Raw genomic sequence first — 25530 nt, 5'->3', positions numbered from 1 at the left:
CCCTGGACTCCAGTCCTAATGCCTCTAAAGAATGTCCAGAGATCCCTGTCAGCAAGATCCAGCAGCAGAAGCCCTCCATCTGTGTTTGCTCCTGGAGATTATATCACCTCTGAAGAGCAGTTCTGTATTTCTGTGTTCCCAGACTGACCCTGAGTCTTGACACCTTCACTCATCACCCAGGTAATTTTTTTTCTTCTGCTCTCCTCCCTTTTTCCTCCAAATTAGCAGTCCAACACTGATAATAATCGTAGGAAGTAGCTGAATGAAGGACTTTTCTCATTTAATTCAATGACATAAATACGAAACATTTATCATTTACTCAACTTGTAGGTCTGCTAAAGACAAATTCACTCATGACACATGCAAGATAAATTCATATCTCTTTCTAATAGACTTCCATTAGTATCAGACTTATCATCCATTCCCCTAAAGTCTTGAGTACCACCCATGCAGCGTAGGAGATTATGATTCTATTGAATTCAACAGGATTCTATTTTAAAAACGCACAGCACACACATTCAGAGCTGTGACTTCATTCAGGCATATTTTCTTAAGCTGCCGTCTCCTTTGTTGCAACACTGAGCTGAAAATGGATATGTAATCCACTGCTTATATGCAGCCTCTATTCAACATATTAAGACTCTGCCTGTGCCTAAGCTTCATCTATTTTTCCCCAGAAGCCAAATTTCTCAGCTCAAGTGGTAAACTTATATGAGTTTTTCTTTGTAAGTCCCCAATTCTATGACACATTCAGTGTCATGATGCATGCACTGCAGTACACCTGCAGTACCTGACACATCACTGCTTAAAACATTAATTCAATGTCAAGTATGACATCTTCCCACATCACTGAGACAAACATATTTTTTTCCTGTTAGATAAACACATAAGCATACATTTCCTGTATATATACTTACATGCATTGAATAAATATTTCAAACTGACTTGCTTCCTTCAACCTCTTTATCTCATCTGAACCACGAATCCCTGAAAAACTGTTGTCCTTTTTGATTTCAGACCAGTATAAAAAGAGGTTAGTCTAGTGGAAAGAAATTCGTCTGAGAATAAATTCCCCAAATTAAAAAACTAGTTCCATCAATGATGTCATTTTCTTTCTTTTCTCTTCCCTCTATCTCTTCTCCCCATTCCTTTACCCCCACATCTCATGGAAGCCATTACTACAGCAGAGACCAGTTCTTATTTTCCCACCTGCACTTCTTGAACTCAATAAGCCTTACTGTCATTTCATTCACTTATTATCAGGGGATTTTCTTTCACTAAAGGTGAATTTCTTTAAGATGTGCAGTATTTGGGGAAAACGGCTCTGCCTCTTTTTCTCCTGTCACACTGCAACAGAACTGATATTCCCTCACACTGGGAATGGGAATACCTATTGGGGTAAAGACGATAGTCCAGTGAAATACAGACGGGTGTATTTGGCTACACATTGCCCTGTCACCAAATGGATCACTGATTGACTGCAACCAAGAAAATTCATGCAGACTCAGTAACCTATGAAAGAAACAGAAAGAGTGATTCCATCCAGAAATATTTCATGTTTATTAGTAGCTACTAAGTAAGCAATCCTCGCTGTTTATATAGCTTAGCTTATAGCTCATGGCAGCAGCAGGAGGCAAGCTAATATAAAAAATACCAACTAAGAAGTGGCTCTGTGTAACTTTTCTTCATTTCAAAGAAGTAAAACAAGTAGGACTTGAGTAGTAAAAATATATGAACAGTGACAAAAAGAACATATGAAAAAAACCCACAGTCACATACTCCATTAGTGCATGTCAGCTCTTGGAAAGCAGAGACTCAGACACCATTATGAGGAGATGAACTTTATTAGCTCTATTTTACAGTTTTCCTGTTTGCAATTAATTTACATCCATCTTATTGCACGAGTAAACCTCAAGAAACAGTGAACAGCCTCTTTTTTGTGTGTTTTTTTTTTTCCTTGATGTATTCTGCAGATCCATAAGGAGATAACATAACTTTAAAACAATCTAGTTATGGCAGAGCACGTGCTTGTCAAGAAGATGGGGCCTGACTCTTTTTAGTGACGCCCAGTGACAGGACAAGGGGCAACATGAACACACTGAAATACACGAAGTTCCACCTGAACATGAAGAAAAACTTCTTTACTTTGAGGCTGTCAGAGCTCTGGAACAGGCAGTCCAGAGAGATTATGAAACCCCGCCCGAATATGATCCTGTGCAAGGTGCTCTAGGTGAGGCTGCTTTAGCAGGAGGGGTTGGACTATGCAGATGGAGAGATCATCTCCAGAGATCCCTTCAATCCCAACCATTCTGTGGTTCTGTGAAATGTAAAAGGGGGTAAAGAGAAACGGGGGGGGGGGGGGGGGGGGGGAAGAAAAAAAATTATCCATATTTTAACTTATTTTATATTCAGCACCAAGCATACATCAAATGTGCAGGGGAGCAAAAAAGCACAAGTATTCTGTGGATTCCAGACACCTACTTTATGACTCAATATTCTATACCAAGCTTGTGGAGATACTTGTTCTTTCAGAGCGTGATTTAAAGCACCTAAGTAAAGTTTCTAAATGCTAACAAAGAGTAGTGAATTACCCCCCTAGAGACACCTGCCTGCCTCCATCATCCTGAAAGGCAGCCTAGGCACTGGGGTAGGTACCTGGAGGGAATTCCTCTCAGGTGCTTGCATGCATGGGAGAGTATGGCAGCAAATAAAGAAAGCAGTACAGAAAATGACACAGATCTCTAATAAGGTGCCCTAGAAATACTTTAAGATTATACTAGCTGACTAGTTAAAGACTGTGATGACCCACCCTTAAGAGAAAGGAAGGGTGCATTGCATTATTCCTGCAAGCATAGGGAGATTGTGTAGATACAAGAAGAAAGATTTTAGAAAATACCTCTATTTTCTAAACCTGTACCTAAATTTTTCAAGTATGAGTACTCTCCTTAGAAGGACTTCACAGACGCATTTTCCTATATATCATTGTGAAAATGCTTCCCCTTTCCAAGGCCAACTTCCTTACAGTAGCAGCACTCAGTCTGCGGGGTACCCAGTAAAACCACTACAGTGTAAAACATTCTTCTTCAGTAAATTAGAAAGCTAATAATGTCCATGCAAATATTTATTTTCTTACACCACAGGGACATTATCCGAAATACAGAATTTTCTAACATGTTTTTAATCAAAAATAAGGATGGCCTAACATTCCTAAAGCATTAATGTGGAGACAAAGTGTGGAACAAAAATCTAGGGTAAAGCTATGTGCAACTATGCACAAGATGTGCCAATCAGAAATATCTATGTAAATTCATAAGCAAATTTTCAGCTCACCATAAGCTCCTGCTGAGACAATAATTGATCAATATTCTGTCAAGTATAACATAATTCTAGAGATTTATTTTCCTTATCCCTCACTTTAACCTAAGACCTGCTGAATTTCAGTTGAAGTAAATACACAATCTTTACCTTTTTGACCTTTAAAAAAAATCACTAAGCACATTTTATCTCTATCAAATTTGAAGTTCTAAAGAGATTTTGGTGTCTGTGTTTGTATAGTGACCTTATATAAGTCCTAGGATGGCTATGATGTACAGGTTCCTCATAAATGTAATTTGACACTTTATATGGAAACATTCCTGGAAGATTAATCATTCCTTTGCTCAGCAAGCATGTCTCAGCACACTCCTTAACAAATTTCACATCTTCAAGATAAATGGGATAAAAGCTCTAAGTTACAACACACCGCTAAAGAAGACCAAAGACAATCCAGTGCAAGAGTCTCAGGTCTCTGTGCAAGCACAAGCTTTCTCCTTCACCTTCCTGCTGGTTTATGTGGGTACAAAATGGACATAATTCAATGTGACATAATTTTACACTGTAAGAATGCAATTTAGTGGCTATCATTGCACTGAGGTATGAAGGGTGCCAGCATGGCTCAGTCTCCTGCATGCTACCATTCATAGGTTACATGGAGTACATTGAGTGTGTCCACACCACAGGGCACTACCAACACAGGGAGACATCTATAAGAGCAGAAAAAAATTTGTTCTAAATTGTGCAGGTGGGCCTAGGGTGCAGAGATTAAAGTCATGTTCTCATGAAATCCGTAGAGGCAAAAAAATGAGGTTGGCATCTTGTTATGAGAGACATACGTTCCACACTGCCTCAGAGAGGGCTGTTCTGAAGTGCTCCTCTGGCACCTGTTGGTATCACCAGCTTTCACTCTTTAATATATCTCATACAACAAAAAAAAAGTTAATAAAGTTTTTAAAGTTTACTACTGACACACAGCTCCATGCCTTTCCCTTTGGTCCTGTCATTGGTCACCACAGGGGAGAGATCAGTGCCTGCTCCTCCTCCTGCCCTCACAAGGAAGCTGCTATGAGGTCTCCCCTCAGTCTCCTCCAGGCTGAACAGACCAAGTGACCTCAGCCGCTTTTCATACTGCCTCACCTCAAGGCCCTTTACTATTTTATGCTCTCCTTCAGATGCTCCCTAATTGATTTATATCCTTCTTATACTCTAGTGCCAAAAATACAATATTCAAGGCGAGGCCACGCCAGTGCAGAGCAGAGTGAGACAATTTGCTCCCTGGACAGGCTGGTGACGCTGTGCCTGATACACCCCAGGACACACTTGGCCCTCCTGAATGCCAGAGCATCCACTGCTGACTCATATTCAACTTGCCACTGACCAGGATCCCTTTCTTCAGTGTCTCGTTCCCACCCTGTACAAATACCCAGGGTTGCCCTATCCCAGGTTCAGAATCTGGCACTTGTACTTGTTAAGCTTCATATGGCTGGTGAGTGCCCAGCCCTCTAATTTGTCGAGGTCTCTCTGCAGGGCCTCTGCTTTCAAGGGAGTCAACAGCTTCACCCAATTCAGTATCATTGTGCTCATGCTGAACATCAAAGCAGCAGGAACCTTTAGCACAGCCATTTTCCAGAGAGCTCAAAATGAAAGGTATCAGTGAACTTACTGTAAGTCTAGGTTTTCTAATTCATATAAAAACGTACTAGCAGTTTGTCAAAAGTCAGCTATTTTTAAATGGCATAAGCATAAAAGGAAATGTCAAATATTACCTGTTCAATCCATTCATCACTGTAGCTTTGTATCTTGTCTGAAATTAGTAAGGAAACTGTCTGGATTAGATGCTGCAGTTTCAAGATGAATAATTTTCACTTTCCAAAAAAAGGGCTTGTGCTCACCAAGAAATCTAATTTGTCACCCCAAGTAGTGCAGAATTTCCAATTTACTCAAATTTTGAAAAGCAAACAAAAAACAAAAGAGAAACTTGAATGAACATTGAGGCATGTGTTTACATTCTCTAGGCCAGTCTGGGTTGCCTACCCGGCAGCTCTGAGCCGAGAGAAGCAAGTGCTTACAGATTTGCATATGCAGCACATTACAACAGCTAAAATGCCAAGAGGTGGTTCTTGAGAATCTGTTCTTGGGCTTGCCATGGTCAATAAACCTTGCTGTTCACTGCAAATGGTTTTCTCCAGCTGAGTTTACATTACTTCTTAACAGCATTATGATGGCACTGTGCCATTGCTATGTTCTTTGTTCCAATTCAGTCCATTTCTCAGCAGAAGTGACAGCAACCAAAGCATCATTACAGGATCTGAGTAACTTTGGAAAAAGCTGCGGGTCACTCCTTTCCTTTTAATCCTGATGTTACCACAAAATGCTTACAAGTTGAAAATATCTCCTGCACACCAAGCTTCCTCGGACTGCTCTTGGGCTGATGGGGTTCAGAAACCGGGCCTTCTAGTGAAGACACTCAGCATGCACTGAAAAACTCAGATGTTGCGCATTTTGACAGTGCATTTCTTACTCACCTTGTAAAAAAGGCCAGCTAATAATTGCTGGAAGTTCGAAACCTCCTTACAGACAATGAACTCTGAACAAGCAGCTGAATAGTTGCAGATCTGTAACTATATCATTCCTGGTTTTCATACCTAAGTTATTTAACTGAAACCACGAGAGCTCCAGTATCCCCTGTTGGTAAGATGAAGAGGAGGGTTATACTCACAACTTCTATTATCATCAGTGGTAGTTACATACATGTGCTGGGCAGAGAAGAGCAGTTATCCTCTAATAAGGTGCTAGTCATGACAAATATAATACTGATATGGGACCCACATAATTTTCTTTAAAAGCACACTGCAAAGCAAGAATGATGGCAAATGACAGGAAGCAGGAAAAAACCCCAACATTCTCTCATGGTTTTTTAATTTCAGTTCACAAAGAACAGCACATTTCTGCAGCAAATAGAGCTTACTAAACCAGCTGCCTTTTGTTATTATCCTTATGCCTATCTGCGATATTATACAACAGATACCACTTTATTGGTGTCCATAAATAACTTTTATTATGCATCTGAAACAGCACAGTTTAGCACGTTGCACAACAGACATTTCTTCCAGTTGTTGAAGCCAATAACTTTACTTCTGTACCTGCCACTATGACCCCCACCACTGGGTTATGGCTTTCATTTACAAAAAAAAGAAAGAAAAAACAAAAAAAATTGTACCAGACAGTAGGCCCTCTAAACAGTCTGAAAGGTTGTCAGGACCAGAAATAGGCATAATCAGGAATATTGCTGAACACTGCATCTAACTCCAGTTTGTTGTGAGCTTCATTCTAGAAGTACCAAATTTACTGCCAGCTCCACACTCAGGAAAGCCCGTCTGATAAAATCCAAGACAGTGAACTCTGTTTTCAGGATACACTGAAGCCCATATCTTATGTTAACACAACCAGTGCCATCATCTGGCTTGTTACCAAGCTGCTGTCACTGTCTGCAACTGCTGCAAGTGTCAAAGAAAATAAAAGCTAACTGGCCTCAAGGGCATGAAATGGGCATGGACAATAACTTAAATGTAAATTAAAAAGAAAAGACAGGGAAAAGGTAAAATCAATTTTATAATTCATGACAAAAATAATATCCAAATTCTATACTGTATTTTATTCAGTCAAGCCTCTTACTGTTTTGCATTCCTTTAGCCGCTAATGTTTTAATTTGCTTTAATGCTATTTGCTCTGCCAATTTGAACAGTGATGTAATGACATATGACTCCCTCATATCCAGTGGTACTCACAGCACCTTTGTCACTGGTGGCCCAAGAGCACAATGAACAGTATCTTGAGTTTAATGTATTTGTGGCTTTGTGAAGGCAGCAATGACACACAATGGGTTTTTTCTCCTTTTGTTTCTGTGCTCTGTAATAGAACACCCTGCCACAAAGACTGTGACCAGAGTATAATAAAAAATGCTAAGCCATTGCCAGTCATGGCAAAAATTTGCAAACTTTACATTTTATTTAATTATTGAAGAATGGCTTTTCAAAGAGACGTGCATTGTTCTAAAGAGGCATCACAGCATCTATCTTCCTCTCCTCACAAAAGCTTTTTATCTTCAAACAAGAAGAATATACTTGTTGAGGGCCAATTACTAGTCTGTCTATGAAGAAGTTTAAAGGAATTTTTAATTAGTAAATTGACCCATACTATGAGTCACCTGGAGAAGAAGGACATCATTTCCTCACACAGTTAAGCTTTCTCACACAAATATTAGTACCTTAGATTCAAGACCCTCTAGCTCTTAATACTACCTTGTTCTTGTGCACCAATTTAATTCACTAGTGCAGCATCACTCAGAATGACAGTAAATGCTACTCAAGGTGAACAGGGGCAACCCTCTGACCCTTGTTCTAGGCCTCTAGCATGACTTCCATTCATCCAGAAGAAATGTTATGCATCACTCAATTATATTCTGCTTGAATTCTAAAAAAAGAGTTTGACAGTCTATCTAATCTTCTTTAGTACAAATATATCATCAAAAATAAACAGGCTTAACTGTATAATGAGGTTAATAAAGGTGCATGCAGAAGAGAGGCCTATGCAGTCGATAAAAAGAGGCAGCCACTTCCAGAAGTTGGTTCAGAGCCTATTCACTACATGTTTGAATGAGATAGCATGAGTCTCTCTCCCACTACCTACAAATGGTGCTGCATTTTTTGCCTTCTGAAAGGTGATGTAATGTATAAACATGACAGGCATCACCATTTCAACATACCTCTTAGAAATAATAGAATTAACCTTACATGCTGCTTTCTGTAACAAACTCCACTAATGAGAATTCCTTCATAAGAAAAGAAGAGTCAGGAGAAAACGAGATCTCAATCTGTTATGGTATGAATATGGAATATGACAGACTTTTCTTATTCCCATTCACACAACCGGTAACTTGCCAGTTACATGTAACTGGTGACTTTCCACCAGAGATACTGCCTAACATTCCAAATACAAAAAAAGAATACTCCCCACACATACACACACTGCCACCCCAAACTCTAATATTAGAAATCTAATATTAGAAACAGCATAGGAAAAGATGAGATTCATTTATGTCAAATAAATGGGGGTTTTTACTGTTTTCAGCAATCAGTATAATAATCAGCATTTCCTACATATGTTACGTCATCACGTAGGCAGCAGAGAAGCAAGTTGTCTGTAAAGATTCACCTTAATCCAAGCATCAGTGAGAGATATTTTCAGGGTATCCAGATACATGTAAACATTTAAGTAGGAATCAGCAGATCTCCAAACTGATAAACATTTCTCATAAGTTATGTATGAATTAAAATCAAGTTTTTATTAAAAATGCATAAGTATGATCTGTGGTGAATAGAACCATTAGCTATGCATGTTTACTCTTTAGTGAACACAGAAATCAGTAATATTTCTTTTAAATGTCATTTCCATCAGAGGGTTATAGAATGATAAAATGCTTAAACAATTCTCAGATGCCATCCAGCTGGTACATGTACAACTGGGGAGAGGACATAAAATAATGAACTGTGAAATGTTTATTTGCCACAGGGGCAAGAAAATGTCATTTCAACTATTGCACCCATTCTACTTTACAAGTCAGGTGGCACTTAACAGTCCCTCACTTCTGTGATAAAACAAATGAATGAAGGCTAATCTGGATGACAATAAACTGTCCGATTCTTTGAAGTTATTACATTTTCAGCACACTCTTTTTGATCGCACAGTATTTACAATGCTCCCTGTCTTCTTCACTCCTGTTGGAAGCTACAGAAAAATCATCCAAACCCCAAAGTGAGCATAAATTGGTTTTATCCATGTGATTTTAGCATCATATTTTAGGGGATCATAAGGGAGGATGCACAAAGGCTGACATTGTTCTAGTGGAAGCAGGCTCCTTAATTTTTCTTCATAGTCAATGAAGACACAAATACTTTTCCAAAACAGCACTGCTCAATCTGTAGATCACAATTGTCCTTAAAATCAAACATTCCTCACCAAAATAACAAGTGAAAATGCAAGAGTAAGGAAAATATAAATAATAAGTACTGTGAATTACTAACATCATACAATGGGTCTGTGATTTTTTCTTTTCTCTCCCATTCCCAAAAAGCCTACATTAGCTGAAAGACCATTTTACTTAAGGCACAATTCTAATGGTCACCTTAAGCCAAGAAACAACATTAGGCAATCTGACCTATCCCCTGATGCACTCCCTCTTCTGATTGCAGGGATGCCTAGAGAGATTATTCTGATTTAGTCATTTCATCAATAGTCTTGTCCTCATCCAAATTTGAAAATACTCACTATTATTATTCTCCATAAAATGTCATTTGAATTCAGAACCTTACACGAAATCCTGTAAAAATTGAAAATTTCTGACATACCTTTTACAAAAGACCACTGGAATCTGCTGACTCTTTTGTCATTTTCCACCTGGAATAATCTCTTGAGCTCAGTGGGACAATGGGACCAAAACTGAAGTCTGGAGTGTACTGGGATACACAAATAGCTCACTGACATCAGCCTCCAGAGCAAACACTGTCTGAATCTCACCAGTCCCTAAGCTCAGGGGAGTTTCTAGAAACGTCATGCTAAATGAAACTGGATGTTGACATCTCTGTTATCAAAAGCAGCAAAATATTGAGAAGATCTCATATGGATTTAGATGCATTTCTGGAACAACTCATGAAGTACTTGTTTCCACACCTTATCTGCTGCACTTTGCACTGCAGTGTACATTCTCGTGGCCCAGCCTGGGACAGCAGTCACTACCATCTTAAAACATTATGTTTCTGTTTTCAACCACAGAACCTGTTCCTTTCTGTTAACTACAAAATGAGATATTTCCCTTCACTGACTACAGAGTGACTAGAAGGAAATTTTGAAGAATTTTTAAAATGAGTACTTAGTGCTTTTTGTAAAGCAACAGAAAAACAAAAAACAAGAGAAACCCCAAAAATAAAACCACACCACCACTCATTGTCCAAGATGCTAGCTCAAGTCTCTGTCTATATGGAATTAATTCCTACTGTCACAAATTTTCCCTATGGCTACACAAAAAGAGTAACTTTGCTAGAAATTCTAGGTGCCTATAACCAGGTAGTTCAATCAACTTTTATCTATTTAAACCTTTCCTTCCTACCAAACACTACAGTATCAGAACATTGAGTCTGCTAACTGAACTCTAAAGGAGCTTCAAAATGCAGTGAATTAAAACTTTTTTCCAGCTGGCTTTAAATCTTTTACCCCTGTAACTTAACACACTCCACTTTTCTTAAAGTGCATGACCAATTACTCATTATTATTCACTTACACTTCTACAAAAAATAACACTGTCCCATTCTCAGCAAATGTCAAGCCACTAAATTAAATTATATAATGGACTGTTTCCTCAGGCATCCATTTTTTGCACTCATCACCCCTTTTGAGCTCAAGTTATAAGAAACAAAAAGTTTGGTTATGAATACTTGGTATTTTATCTCAAAACTAGACATTTATAAAAGTGCTTATTTTTCTACAAAGGTCTCACAAACTTAAAAACATTACTACATGCTTTCTCATGGCAAGAGATGCTAGCTCTCTGAATTCATAACCATGTTTCTGGTGTGTCTATTTCCAGCAACACCTCAAAATTTACTCCTTCTACTCCTTAGTGTTATACAATAGCTCTCAAACACACATCTGCTGAAAGTCTGCTATTCACAGACTGTTTCCTTTTCATTGCTAGTAGGATCACATGTTTTTGGATACAATGAAACTTTCACTTTCCTATCAAATCTGAAACAAAGCAACTTTAAAGGAGGAAACAAAGCAGGACTTTAAACAAGGAACACATGCAAGTTGTTGACTTAGTCACATTAGTCACAATTTTAATAGTAGCACCTAAGTATTACCCAAAACTGAAACCAGTTTTTTCTATTCTTTGCAGATTGATAAAACTACAGATCCACAGTCTTAGTGCAGTAACATCACTTCCCATTCCACGTGAAAAGCCCACGTTTTTCATTTCCCTTTTGCTAGCAGAAAATGTAGGAACATGTACATGTCATCAGAATTTTCCACTGCAGACACTTCTCTCCTAAAGCTGCTATAGAAAACTATTGGCAGCAGTGACAATGAAACATAATCAAACCACACATGCAAGAAAAAAACCTCTCCCCCAAACCCAGCAATTAAAAGCAAAGTCCCAAAATTTCACTACTGCTTCCCTTTAACAAAAATGAAAAAAAAAGAGACATTCTACATTCACTATTTATGTAGTCTGATGTGCTATGGCAAAGTACCTGACACCATGCTTGGTGTAAGACCCTATATTAACAAAAAATATGTTCTTTATTGCATAATACTCCAGGATAGCTAATTCTAAAGAATATCCACTGTGATTGCCTTTGCTTTGCCCTCAGTGGGAACTGAGCTCTAATCCAGCAAACTTCACTCTCTGAAAGTCCTGAGAATTAAACCTCCGAACTGTTAAAACATGAGGTTTTCTCCAAGTAAAAATATTCATGATATTAAACTGTATTAAATCTTGTAGCTAGATTTGTGATATAGACTAGAGCCTGTCATGATCACCATTCCTGAATGAGCATAAGAATGTTTGTTTTGCTATTCATATTTTAAAAAGGCAAACCTAAACTTGACAGGGCCGATCACTAAGGCAGACTTTTCCCCCAAGTATCACACTCTGTTCTCTTTAGTTACATATGCTGATTTTTAATAATGCAAGCGAGAACTGGAAGAGTTCAAGCAACTCTTCAGTCTTATATTAAGTGTGCAATATTGATTATGGACATCTCTTGTGACAACTCTTGTCATAGAAGAAATATGGTAAATACTTCTTTCTATACTAAGATCTATGTAACTCATTCCCTGGGTTCCACACTCTACCTGCTGCTGCTCAAATATGTATCCTCATGTCCAACATGCAATTAAGTATGTGTTTATGGACACCAGTATCACAGTTAAGTATAGAAATTACCTCAGCTGAAACAGTTTTTGAAACAAAGTATTTTAATTTTCTCTTAATTAGCATTATTCATTTGTGGAAAAGTACAGAACGAGGACATTCTATACAAACCATTGGCATTTTGATAATTTTTTTCATTAGCTCAAAAGAGCTGGCCCCTTAACAAACCAACCAAATCTGGGTATCTTTTTCATTCTAATTGGCCAGCATGACAGACTTGGACAGTGGCTCCAGCCAGACCTGGAAGAGGATGAGTTCAGAAAGAGTCACCATGAGCTTGTGTGCACATAGACCCAACTGTGAAGTGCCAGCAAGAAGAAGGAGAGACTTTACAAGCATCAGATACTGGTGCTTGTGAAAGACAACAGTTTTTAGAGATTCAGATAATGTCTTTACATTATAATACATACTTCTTTAGAGCATCAGATGGAGAAACTCACAACCAACTGACATTTTGCATATATATATATATATATATATATATGGCTTGTTTAAAATTTTTGTATGGTTCTAATACTTAGTTGGATTATCTGAACTGCAATATAGCTTACTTTAAAAAGAAAAAGGAAGAAAAGAAAAACAACAGGCAGAACAGGCAATTTTTACAGAAATATCTATATAAATGAGTTCAGTAAATTCAGATGGAAACTGAGAGAAGGGAGAGTAAAAGCTGAATTATATGTTATCTAATTTGCTTTGTGGGAGTATGACAATCTTTGTCTGATGGTGAGAAACAATAAGGCAATGATTACTCGGAAATTAAAGTTTCCTCATGAAGTACTGTCCTTTCTCATCACTGCACTTGGGGAGAGACCTTCTAAGTAGAAAACATGCTGTACTTTTTCTTGTTTTGTCATGCTCCAAGTTTTCCCAAGCAGCAACAATGGGAAAGAAGAAGGTTTCAAACTTGTTTCTGTGGGGCTCTTGAAAACTTCCAGAAAGCAAAACAATCTTGGCAGTTTCACTTTTGCTGCTCTATTAAAAAGACTAGGCAACAAGACATTAGTGCTACTGATGCAAGCTATTAATAGAAAAGGAAACACCCAAAAATAGAGAGGTTTAAAGGACAAAATGAAATAGTGGTGAAGTCTTTTATTGCAACCAGTACAGTTACCATACAACAAAAATCACCAGAGCCCCTGTGCTGAAGGTTCTCTTCAGAAGGGAAATGAGCAAGAGACCAAAACTAATATCTTTATATATACATGCATATATACGTATATATACGTATATATATGTATATATATATATATATATATATATATGGAGAGAGAGATATAACAAATTTTGTATACAGAAAGCAATGCCTTGCTCCTAACATGAGCAAAATTAGCTTTTACTTTCTGCTAATTTTTCTCATTGGCTACAAATGCAGAGGAAAATGAGCTGTCAAAGGTTGTTTTCCATAGTACAAATGAGAGCACAAACAGTGAGGTATATGTATGTTAATAAGCAGAGAGCAATGATCAGTATGCCCTTGAGAGCAGAAGCATTCCTTGAGGTTTCTGATAATCTGATGGTATACAGTATGTTGCCTTAACTATGAGCACTTAAAATGCATTTATGAAAATAATTCTGCTTGTGCAGGGTCTCTCAAGCTAATGCAGCTCTACTCCTGCACCAGTATCTGAAACAACCCCCTTTTTTACCCATTTTGACATCTACGTCATTTATGTATGTACAATATGCAACAGCTTCTCTAATGAACTGCAGTATTCCACAATACTGTTTATTATGCAGTGCCTACAAAGACCTATTAGATCACCACACCCTAGCTTTGTAGAGATGGAAGAACATATTTACATTTAAAAAAAACAAAGAAACCTTTCTTCTTACCAACTTTTTCCTCAAAATAAAAGTATACTTTCTACTTAAATATGACCATTTTAAAACTGAATCCCAGGTACCAGTAAAACATAGTCTTCACACTTAAAGCTTTACACTTTTTTTTTGAAGTGTGGTTATCAGTGTGGAAAAGCTTCCCACACCCATCTCCTCAGGCCAGATAACTACTAGATCCTTTATTTTTGATTTGCATCTTCATTAACGTGGCTGATAATTCCAGGATGAATCTTGACAGCATTTGCTCCTTTAAGTAGTCTTTACCTAAAAAAGTACTGACAACCAACTAATCACCCTTGGGCCTACTGAGGAGAGTTAAATCTCCTTGACTTAAAACTCATAACCTATTCCCATCTGATGGTATATGGCACATGAAGGAATATGACACGTGATTTTAATAAAATGTGTATTTTTTTCCATTGTCTCCTTTTTCTCATTTAAATGATTACCCCTGCTTTTAACCTATCTAAATGCCATGACACAGGCCAAGTGTGATTCAGAAGTTTTCACTGCTGTTAGTACATCCTTTTCTTGCCCAATAAAAATTTTCAAGCTGGCTTTCAGTTTACAATCATCTTTAAAATTTCCTTAAGGTACTCCAGAAAACAGTATTTATTTTAAAAAAATATGTTTATTTGACCCTCTGGTTTTACAATCAGTTGTAGGAAGTTTCATGTAGAAAGTAATGCTACAGTTCTGCTTAGTTTACCTACTCATCCACCTGCTGATATATTCCTACAGGCATTTCTGTTGATGTTTTTATGAGTTCTGCATGTATTTTTTGTCACCATGAGTTAGCAAATATGCTTTCCTTCACAGACTTTCAAAAAAAATAACAATTTAACATCTTAGCACATTCTATAGTCAATCATTACCTCCTGGTTGTTAAATGCATTAAAAAAAAAAAAAAAACTCTGCAAGAGGCACAGTTTAAACCAATTTTGTCCCCTTTGGAGGAAAAAAAGAAAAAAAAATGCTTCTGAAACTTCAATGGATCTCAAGAACTTCAGACATTAATTTTATGTTTCCAAATTGCTGGAAAAGGCTACATTCCTACCAATCCACTCAAGATTCACTCTATTCCTACTATTCAAGATTTCTTATTAGACAATATACATGAATGAATCATGTCTGATAAGATACATCCAGTTACAAAGAATTAAATAACTTAGGTGGAGAACAGCATATAGAAATAAAATGTGTTCCAGAATACAAAATTATTAAGGACTGATGACAACTGATGAAAAGATCACAGGCATTTCGAATTTCTGATCTGCTAACACATCTTTCTTTCTTACGTACTGTTTCACTGATTTGGTTCCTGAAATCTATTATTTTTCTTCTTTTGTAGTTCTCTTAGTACCTGCCTCCAGGAAAGAAATTGGCAACAATGCTGGTTGCTATTGACACTGACTTACACTTTCTCAGCAAAACTATTCACTAAGAGGTAGAGGGATGGAGTAACATGAAATATTTCATTTCTGCCATAAGGTTAACGGCTTAAAAAAGGTGCTTCCAGCACCTGTTCTGCCAGCACATGAACATTCAACATAATGGGAATAAGAAATGGGGCATATTACATTGATAAGTCTTTATCTGTATGTCGTTGCATCCAAATCCACAGGAATTCTTACATCATGTATGTGATTCCACAACAATGAAATAACCCATTGTATACATTACAGAAAGGGACATGAGTTTCTTAACTTTAACCCCAGTCTCTTTCAAAGTGCCACAATACAATTGCACAGCCTAATCATCTTGCTAAACAGATCTATTTTTAGGCAGCTTCTTTGTTATTGTATCTCAGTGCCTACTTTTTAAACTCAATCTAGTTTCGCTGGTAGCTGAGCTTACAAGTGCTGCCACATGTCTCCTCCAAAGGTAAATATAAATATATGGATGAGTTCTGTAGCAACATAATGATACAGTGTTAAAATACACTGGACAACAAGTCTGGAAGAAAACAAACAAAAACCCCCACATCTGCAGAACAGCTCAGGCGTGACAACTTCAGACAGAAACACACCTGTATGGCAAACTGTGTGCAAGCTGCGCATCACCTCTGACACGCGTCTCAGCCTTACACAGGGCCAGTCAAAGGCAGCCAGGTACCAACTTGACTCAACGCTCGGGAGAACTGCCCGAGTTTATTAACTCCGCCGTGCGCCCACCGCAGAGTCCCCGCCAAACTACCTGTAACACAGCCCCAATTTCCCACCCTGCCGCCCCGCTCGCATGCCAATGCCGGCCCTCCGGGCCCCTCCTCGCCCAAAGCGCGGGCGCTGCCTTCGCACCCTGACCCTCCCCGAGCCCCCACTCCGGGCAGCGGGGGAGCCGCCCCGCCGCCCCCTCCTTCCCTCCCGCCTTCCTCCCCCCTCCTCCGCGGGCCGCCCCCGCTGCCACTCACCAGCTGCGCGCCGCACACGGCCACCAGCGTGCACCGGCCGCTGCAATAGCCCATGGCTCCCGGCACCCCGCGCCGCCGTCCCGCGCCGCGCCCACTCAGGCGGCGGGAGAGCACCGCCCGGCCGCCGCCCGGCTCCCGCCTGCCGCCGGCGCTCCCCAGCCCGGGACCCGCATGGGGGCGCGCCCGCCGCCCGCCCGCCCGCCCTCAGCCGCGGCCGCAGCGCCCGCCGCCTCGGCGGTCGCGGGCAGCGGGGCCGGCCGCCCCCGCGGAGGGCGGCAGCGCCGGGGGGAGGGCGGCGGCAGGTGCCTGCAGGAGCAGCCGCGCTCTGCCGCGCAGCCCCAGAGGCATCTGGGCTTCAAAGTTTGCCCCCTCAACTCCGCTCGCAAACCATCCGGGCTCGCAGCCGTCTGCGGCGGGGGGGAGGCGGGGGGAGGAGGGGAGAAGGGAGGGAGGGACGGACGGACGGGGAGGCGAGGCGAGGCGAGGCAGGCGGCGGCGCTAAGCTCGGTTCACGCTCGCAGAGCGGCTTCCCTCCTGCCCACGGCATAGCTGCTCCCCCGCCCGCCTTCCTCCTTCTCCTCCTCCTCCTCCCGGTAGGGCTCAGGCAGCCCCAGCTGTGGGAACCCCTCTCCCGGGGGCTCCCCCACGGGAGGGCGCGGAGAGGCGGCGCAGCGGCGGGGGGCGCCTCCGCTTGGTCTGCGCGGGCGCGGCGAGCGCGGCTGCACCTTCCTGGGCGCCTTTGTCTCGGCGGGACCCCTCTCCGCGCCCACCCTGCGCGGAGCTCCCCCGCACCGCACGGCGCCCTCCGCAGCCCCGCCGCCGCACAGGCACAGCCCCTCCGGCACGGCACTGCCTGGCCCGGCCCGCGGTCAGGGCAGGGCAGCGGAGCGGGGCCCGGCCGCGGGCGCGGAGCGGAGCCGGCGCGGCCGCAGCCCCGCGGTGGGGCGCGCTGCTGCCGCCTGGCGGGCCGTGGGCGGCGGTGCAGGGGAAGCCGCCCCAGCCGCGCTCCCTCCGCTGTTGCCGGCACCCGGGAGAGCTCCCGGGAGCGCCGGGAACACGGCGGGAACACCTGCCGCCGCACCGGTGTCACTCCCACCCTGAGCAGAGCTCACAGGCGGAGGCTGATCTGAAGAGTCTGACCTGGAACACTGGGAGAGGTCCGAGACACAGGCTAGGAGTGTGAGGGCAGGAAAAGAAGGACAAGACTGGTTCTATTTAGAAAAAAAATATTAATTGGTGTCAGGGAACTGGTTCTGCCCACCATAATGATGAGGAAAGTTTGCACTTAGTGACTTGATCCGGCATTCCTCCACTGTTAAAAGCATTCAGAATACATTGTGTTGGTGGTAAATTGTGTGTCAAGATCTGCTGTGTCAATCAGCCTCCAAAGGTTGTTAATTGCTGTGTCATCACCAACCACCTTGACATTGCATTTGGACCAGGTCACTCTTACTGCACTGCCCATAAACAGAAGTAGTTTTATCCGGGATGCCAACAATTATGAACTGGAGGAATGTCACTGGGTTTCCTGAGCACATGTGGATATTTGTTTGCAGCACAAATACCCTGTAAAACTGGAAGCTCTCTGGGAGCTTATAACCCCATGTAGTTTGCTCTCACTCTATAAGCAAGTTTGTCAAAATCGTTGGCAAATTGTCAGATGAGTAGTTATGACTCCTAAAATTCTTATAATGTATTGGGCCCTTCACAGGCAAGCAAAACATGCACAAAAGTGACAGTGTTTGTCCTCTGCTCCAAAAGTACATTCTTCTGATTGTCAGCCTTTATGCTGTCAGACACTGTATGGACCAGTCAGATCTCTGGGCATCAAACACAGTGAACATAATCACTTGAGGATCTAAGGAGGCAACTACTAGGGATAGCCATAGCTGAGGCTTGGAAAGCAGAGCTGTCCAGCAAGTGGCAGAGAATAGTTCAGGTACCTTTGCACTCAGTTTTTCTTGACTTCTTCAGCATATCATGCTTACACTTACAGGATCACAGAACGGGTAGAGTTGGAAGGGACTAGAGTGTGTCATCTGGTCCAATTTCCCTGCTCAAACAGGGTCATCCTATAGCACATGGAAGTGGCGAGAACAGTGTATCTCATTATCTGAGACTGGGAGCTGGGAAGGTAACAGAAAGGGCAGTTTGTACTCTTTTGGACTCTTGTGAGGAAGCAAAGAGTTCTCTCTCTGTGACCATAACTGACCTAGTTGTTCATTCCAGTGGGAGGTTTCCTAAGGAAAATGTCAGCAGTAGTGGAAGAGTCCAAAATTACAATCTCCATGGACTCTCTTAACAGCTTCCCCAAGCTCCCTGATCCTTTTTCTTCTCAACACCTTCTCCTATACTTTTGCACTGTAGTAAGATTCTCAGTTTGTTTGCCTTCTCCTAAGTATGCTTAAAGTAAATGTGTCTGTTTCTGTGCTGTTATCCACTTCCCCCTGGTCTGTGGTTATCTGTCCAAACAAACTTCCTTTCTCCATGTCACTTTTATCTGTTTAATCTCTTTTATCAAGAGGACTCGAAGTGAGCCACAGGACTGAGCTCTCATTGGGTCAAATGCTCAGGTCAGGGCCTTTTTGCATCCAGTCTAAGCCTGTTCTTGGGACCCTGCAGCTTCAGCATGCAGCAAAATCAGCTGTGTACACACAGCAATACTGGTTTTTTTGGTTCCTAGTTAGACTTAACAAAAGGCCTGTTATGTGTGCTCAGTGAGTAATTTCCAAACGTTCATAACTTTGTCAAAACAAAACCAATTTTCTTCAAAAGCAGGCTGTGCAGTGCTCTTCACTGAAGGTTATTCCATGCAAAACATTAACTTGCAGGTTACAGCGCTTTCACTAGTTGATTTGTAATCATAAAGAGGTAAAAAACTAACCAAAAAACCCTCAAACCAAACAAAACAAAAAAGCCAGATAAAAATAGATTTCTCTGCTTCCCTCCAGTCTTCTCAATCAAGTGTAATTTTATTCCTATTTCTATAACTCATTTCTGGGAGGAGATCAGTTCCAAAATCTGTGACTGTCACTAATGACTGGAAACTGGAGGCTACAGATTCATTTTACACTTCCAGTTATAGGAGCTCATTGCTGGTGCCTGTACACCCAGGATGTGTGTACAGGAGTTCCTCTCTCTTTGGAGACAAGAGGGGAACACGCTTTTTGGCAGCATAATGGTGAAATGCTCACTCCCCTGGAGTGCCTTCCCTGTGATTTGACAGGACTTACGAACTGATTTTAAGCCTAACCCCAGCCTGCTCCTTCCCTGAGCCTGGGGGAGCACCTGGACAAAAGGGCAGCCCAAGGAGGGCTGCAGCTGCCAGCATTCTGCCTCAAAACAGCAGTCACAGAGAAGAACACGGACCTGGGAGAACAAGCCACAGGCCAAACAGAGCAGCAGGAAGGGCCACCTGTGGCTTATGGACTGTAGCTTCTGTATCGCTTTCCTTTAATAAGCCTTTCATGTGAAATCTGTTTAGCCAGCAGTGTGGGTTCAGTGGCACATCATCCCAAGCATTCCAGCCATGTAGGAGCTTGCTGCCATCAGCACCACCTGCCCAGGCTGTGCCAGGTGCCAGTAAATCAGCATGGGCTCTTACCTGCTGCATTCATTCATTACCTACTGCCTCCATTCTTGTATCAAGCCAGTCTGAAAATGCTTTGTAATTGATAATATTGTCATCAATAGTAAAGGGAAAATATTGTTTCAATTCAACCAACACCTTGTTAACAGAACAGACGTTGCTGTGTGATGTGCATGTTGACTTTCTGGGGAAAGAATCAATTAGGGGGGAAAAATAAGTGATTAAAACATAATACAGAATTATTGCAGGGTTAAGCACACTGCAATAAAAATTCTATTCAAACCTCTAAGACTGTAGAAGTATTAAACGTTTTTTTTTGAACATCATCTCTACCATAAAGATTGAGTGTCAGGTACTTTTTTTACCTCCTGCAGGATTTCAAGACTTGATTGCCCAAATGACAGTTTACTTATTTTACTGTCACATACTTTTGTGAAATGCCATAACAAGTTGATTACAGGTTTCACATTTTGCATAGTGACAAAATCATCTGTCATATAATAGTCTGATGCCTGAAAAACCATTTAACTAAGAAGCAGTTGCTACTGAAAATAATGATATTTGAAACATTAAGTGGGTTTAAATGTGTACATTTTCTAAGTAAGTCTTTGTTTTAACTGAATGAGAAGAGCAGTATTATCCCTTTCAGGCATGAATTTAAGACTTGTAAAAGTCACCAGACAACAACTAGCTAGAGGGTGAGATAAATTAGGAGGGACATCATTTCATGAATGAAATGAAAAATAGAAATTGAAAGCCTAGTGATTCATCATAGCTTCTACAAAGATGAGAAAGTCCCTGGCTCCTGTTTCCAAAACCTGTTATTCCTACCAACCTGTGCTGGAGATCTGAGGCCATGTCATGCTCTCTGACTGCTGGAAACAGAAACAGTCTGCCTTTCCCTTATGGTGAGAAATATTGGGTCTCTGGAACTGGTGTGAAGAAAATAATAAGATTTTACTTTCTTATGCAACAATATGCATACCTTAGATGAGATATAAGTAACAACAGTAATAAGGATAATCCATTCATTGAATGTATTCAGTTTCTTGACTGATTCTAAGTGACTAGATTTTGGAAATAATGTGATGTGTCATTTCTACTTAGCAATGCTAACCAGTAAGAGAATTTTCTGGGCATTTTATTTCTGGTAATGAGTAGATGGAGTAATGGTAGTAGCAATCTCCCTTCTCATGTGCAGGCAAAGGACATGCCAGTTTTCAAAATGAGAAAGGAATGGGATGGGGAAGCTCAGCAAGCTGTTAGATTGAAGAAGAGAATGATGTATGTGTCCCTGGCACTCTGTCATATACTGACTTTGGAGACAATGCAGCCATCACATACCTGCCATTATAAAGGCTGGTAGAAAATCACAGTGAATTATACATGAGGATGAATGCTGAACCTCTCTGGAGGGGTGCTGCACCCAGGTGCTCAGCTGACCTCCTGCAGTGGGCTGCAGCACAGGGTAAGGCCGGGGATCAGCAGAGGAGTGTCCAAGGGTGTGGCACCTTCCTGGGCCACCAAATGCAGTGCTCCACAAGTGGCAAAACCCTGCTCTGGGGCCACAGATCAGTGGCAGACAAGTGCTGTCACTGCATCCTTGCTGCTGAGTTTGTTTTCCACCCAAGCTGGAGAGACACTAAGGATGCAACAGCTTTGGCATTTTTCAAACTGTTCCACCTTTTCAAACTGTTCTACCTTCTGTGAGGAGAAAGGGAAAAATAGGAATCAGAGGGGAGGAGGAATTCGTTGCCATGTTGTCTTGCTTCACAAAGGAGCATGGTTAAGAAAATTGTCAACCTGAAGGCTTATCATTGCCCTCTGTGGACACAGTTTGTACAATGTTTTTCTTAACTAACACTGTAATTTTCTGTGCACTTATTAGTCTTTCTGAGGAAAAAAAAAAAGAGTCTAATAATGCTATCACTGCTTTATTTTTAGTCAATGTTTTCTCACTTGTGGACATTAAAGCATTGTATAGGTAATTTAATATTATTGATCCTGCATTTCAGCAGATCTGCGTGCAGAGATTTGAAACACTTCATATGTTAGGTACTTTAGACATCCACACAGTAGATTTTTCTTATCTGTCTCCTATAAACTTGTGTAACCTTTAGCAAGTCGATTAAACATTCTGCTTCTTATATACCTCATCTGGAAAATAAATGTGTTCTCATTTTGCCTAGGGCAAAGTAACACAAGGGAGAAATCTTTTCATAGCATTGAAATTTCTTCTCACATTGAAAATTGGCCAATGAGGAGGTCAGATTATTCTTTGTGACCATTGTTTTTACTGTTTGTTTCCCTTATCCCATGAAGTAATGGATGCATATCCATTAAAACTATATTTTTAAGCATTCTGCTATTAATATTATTGAACATTGCTTTTTTCCTTAAGTCTGTCAAATCTAATTTTCATTTATCAAGCTTGTATTTAATGTGATCTATTTAAAAATTTTTTTTAACATATTTTAATTCTGAAATAAACAGGCTCTGTTTTCAGCAAATATTTTGATTGCTAGTGAAACTACAATCCTGACATTTGACAAACAGAAGGATGCTTTCTTCTGTGACAGAAGTGTGACTATGGTCTTCAAAATGGAGAAAGGGGTAAAATTATGGCTTGTATTCAAGGAGGAGATTTTACGGGCAAATAGAAGAAGTAGAATGAACCGTCGTACTGCCAGTCTCCGAAGCTCTGAGCAGTTGGAAGAGCTCTGGTAGCGCCCAGCCGCAGCTGAACCTTGATATTCTTTGTGAACTGAAACCCGTCGAGAGAGGGCACTGCGTTCATGCACACACACGGCGCCCGTCGCCGGCCGCTCCTGCGGATTGCTGTGGATGCGCAGATTCCCGCTCGCTCGCACACCCTTCCCTTCCCTTCCCTTCCCTTCCCTTCCCTTCCCTTCCCTTCCCTTCCCTTCCCTTCCCTTCCCTTCCCTTCCCTTCCCTTCCCTTCCCTTCCCTTCCCTTCCCTTCCCTTCCCTTCCCTTCCCTTCCCTTCCCTTCCCTGCCCTGCCCTGCCCTTCCCTGCCCTGCCCTGCCCTGCCCTGCCCTGCCCTGCCCTGCCCTGCTACGGCCGCCCAGGCACGGAGCAATCCGCAGTGCGGACACCACGGTACAAGAGGCAGCCGTGCCTAACGCCGTCTCCCTTTGGCACACAGGGAATCAATGGGCTTCGTGACGAGTGAACTGCAGGAAGGAAAAGGCACAGGAGTGCAGCAGGTCTGATGATCTCTTCTGAACTCTGATCTTGTGAGTTACAAGGCCACCCATGACCTTAGGAAAAAAACAGGGTTGTTTTCCTAAGGTCATGGGTGGCCTTGTAATTCACAGGACACATCAGAGAGAAGAATAACCCGATTTATGTTTGTTTATAACATTTAAATGTCTTTCTGGACATTTCTAGGTGAAATGGAGTGCCTTCATTTATCCAGACTGGCCTTCTGCAACAGATGATAGGACTTCCTTGGACTGATTTCCAATTGAACTAAATTTGGGGAATACTGTTCGAGACATTATTTAGAATTTTCTAAAAACAAGGACTACATAAAGCATTCTGTAATAAATCGTAGAGGCCCAGTAGAAGAAATAATATCAAAAAAATTACATTTTATCTCTAGTCTAAAACTTAATTTTAAAGAACTGCTTCTTGCTCAGCTTCTAACACTAACACTGAAAAGTTCCCTTTAGAAATCAAAAAGATTGTTTTCTTCTCTCTCTAAACTTGTCTTGACTCGTGCCATTTTAATATATAATCTTCTTTATGGTAAGATAAAGACCTTGAACTCCCTGTGCGTTATACTACCAGGTAGATTTTTCAGTCCTTCAATCACTCTCACAGATTTATTTTTTTTAAATCCTCCCTAACAGTTCAATATGTCCTGGAAATTTGGACTGTGGAAGTAAACACAGTATGTTATTCAGCAATGCAACATTTTCAAATGCAAAAAGCCTCATATCAGATTTGCTTTCATCATCCTCACGAAATGTCCTGTCCATCTTGTTCATCTCCTATGCCCTCTAGAGCTCCTTCTCTGGTTCTGTTTCCTGAGATAGGCTTCTGCATGGATTCCCTCTGAATTGCCTTGTCTTTTCCTGGCTACAGGACTTTGCATTATTCCCTGCTCAGATAAATGTTTCTTTATGTTCAGCTTGTCAAGTTACCCAAGTTACATAAAACAACCAGTCCTCTTCACAGCATGCCACTGAAACTATCTTTTCGTCTTCAAACTATGTTGATAGCAATTTCCTTTTTTTTTTTCCTTTTCTGTAGAAAAATTTTAAATGGCAAATAGTACAAGGTGCTATTGACATGTTCAGAAGTTGTTTTCCATTTAAAGTTCCTAATTTGAGATGTATCATTAGCTACATTTTTGCTAACTTAATAACTTGCTTAAATTACGCTCTATGCTGAATTTTCACCCTTCTAGTTTTCCTCGTTAAATGGTCATCAATATGAGTTGAAAAAATCTAAAGTTTTTGAACCAAATGGTTGCCATCATCATCCAAACTTGTAATCTCATCAATAAAAGCCATCAAGTTGGCTTCATAAGGTCTGTTTTCCATAAACTCATGTGGATCAGCATTAATTATTATTAATGATCATCGTTCATTATCCACCTTTAATTCTTTATTAATTGAGTCTATATCAGCTGTTATATCAGTCTTATATAATTTTTCCTCTAATCCATGTTAGACTGGCAGGTCTTCTCATTTACCCCTTAAAATATTGGCACAACATTAGTTTTCCTCCTTTTCACTGGGGCTTTTTGATGCTCCAGTTCTTATTGACAATAAACATTAATGGTTCAGAGAACTTCTTTGCCAAATTTTTCTAAAACTTCTTAAGGAAAATTACCTAGATCTTTTTATGTGGAAATGTGTGCTGTTATTAACTATCTTTTGATTTTCTGGAGTGACCCCTGGAATGAAAAGTACTTCAGCTTTACCTTATGATAAAATTTCTACTTTCTCCCCTCCTAAACAGAGAATGGGGCTATGCACTGAGCACACATGGTTTGTCTGCATTATTATTCTTTATTCTGTATTTCTCATCTGCTAGTGCAAAACCAATATTGTTCTTCTCTTTTATTTGCTTTTAATATCCTTTTTAAAAAGCCAAATAGTCTCTCATCTTATTGACCTTAGCAGCCATGGCAGGTCTTATTGCCTTTTCAATTTTGTAATTGATTAATCATGATTTACTTGAATCTGGTGAGGTCCATTATTAAATGATTGTGTATTTTTTTTATTTTTGTATCCTTTATCTATTTCCTCTGGTTCCTACTTCTATGTAGGCTCATTATGTTGTGGTACTATTTCCCTCCCCTTCCATTTAATTTGGTTCTTAATTGCTATCAATTCATTGAAATCAACCTA

General features: G+C 40.8%; 1 protein-coding gene across 2 annotated transcripts in view; it reads right to left on the bottom strand.

Moving 5' to 3' along the window:
- The window catches only part of NKAIN2 (sodium/potassium transporting ATPase interacting 2), a 525151-nt gene extending 508408 nt beyond the window's left edge, over positions 1 to 16743 (bottom strand). For both annotated transcript variants that reach the window (XR_010439542.1, XM_064707983.1), the window contains exon 1: positions 16557 to 16743. Coding sequence is in view for 1 of the 2 variants with exons in the window: in XM_064707983.1 (XP_064564053.1) it covers positions 16557 to 16610 (54 nt within the window). In the remaining variant the exon portion in view is untranslated. The remainder of the gene's footprint in view (positions 1 to 16556) is intronic.
- Between the last annotated feature and the right edge of the window lie 8787 nt (positions 16744 to 25530).

Source organism: Zonotrichia leucophrys, chromosome 3 (genome assembly GCF_028769735.1).
Source record: "Zonotrichia leucophrys gambelii isolate GWCS_2022_RI chromosome 3, RI_Zleu_2.0, whole genome shotgun sequence".
NCBI lineage: Eukaryota > Metazoa > Chordata > Aves > Passeriformes > Passerellidae > Zonotrichia > Zonotrichia leucophrys.
The sequence above is the reverse complement of the archived record's forward strand: the minus strand, read 5'-3'. Positions and strand labels throughout refer to the sequence as shown.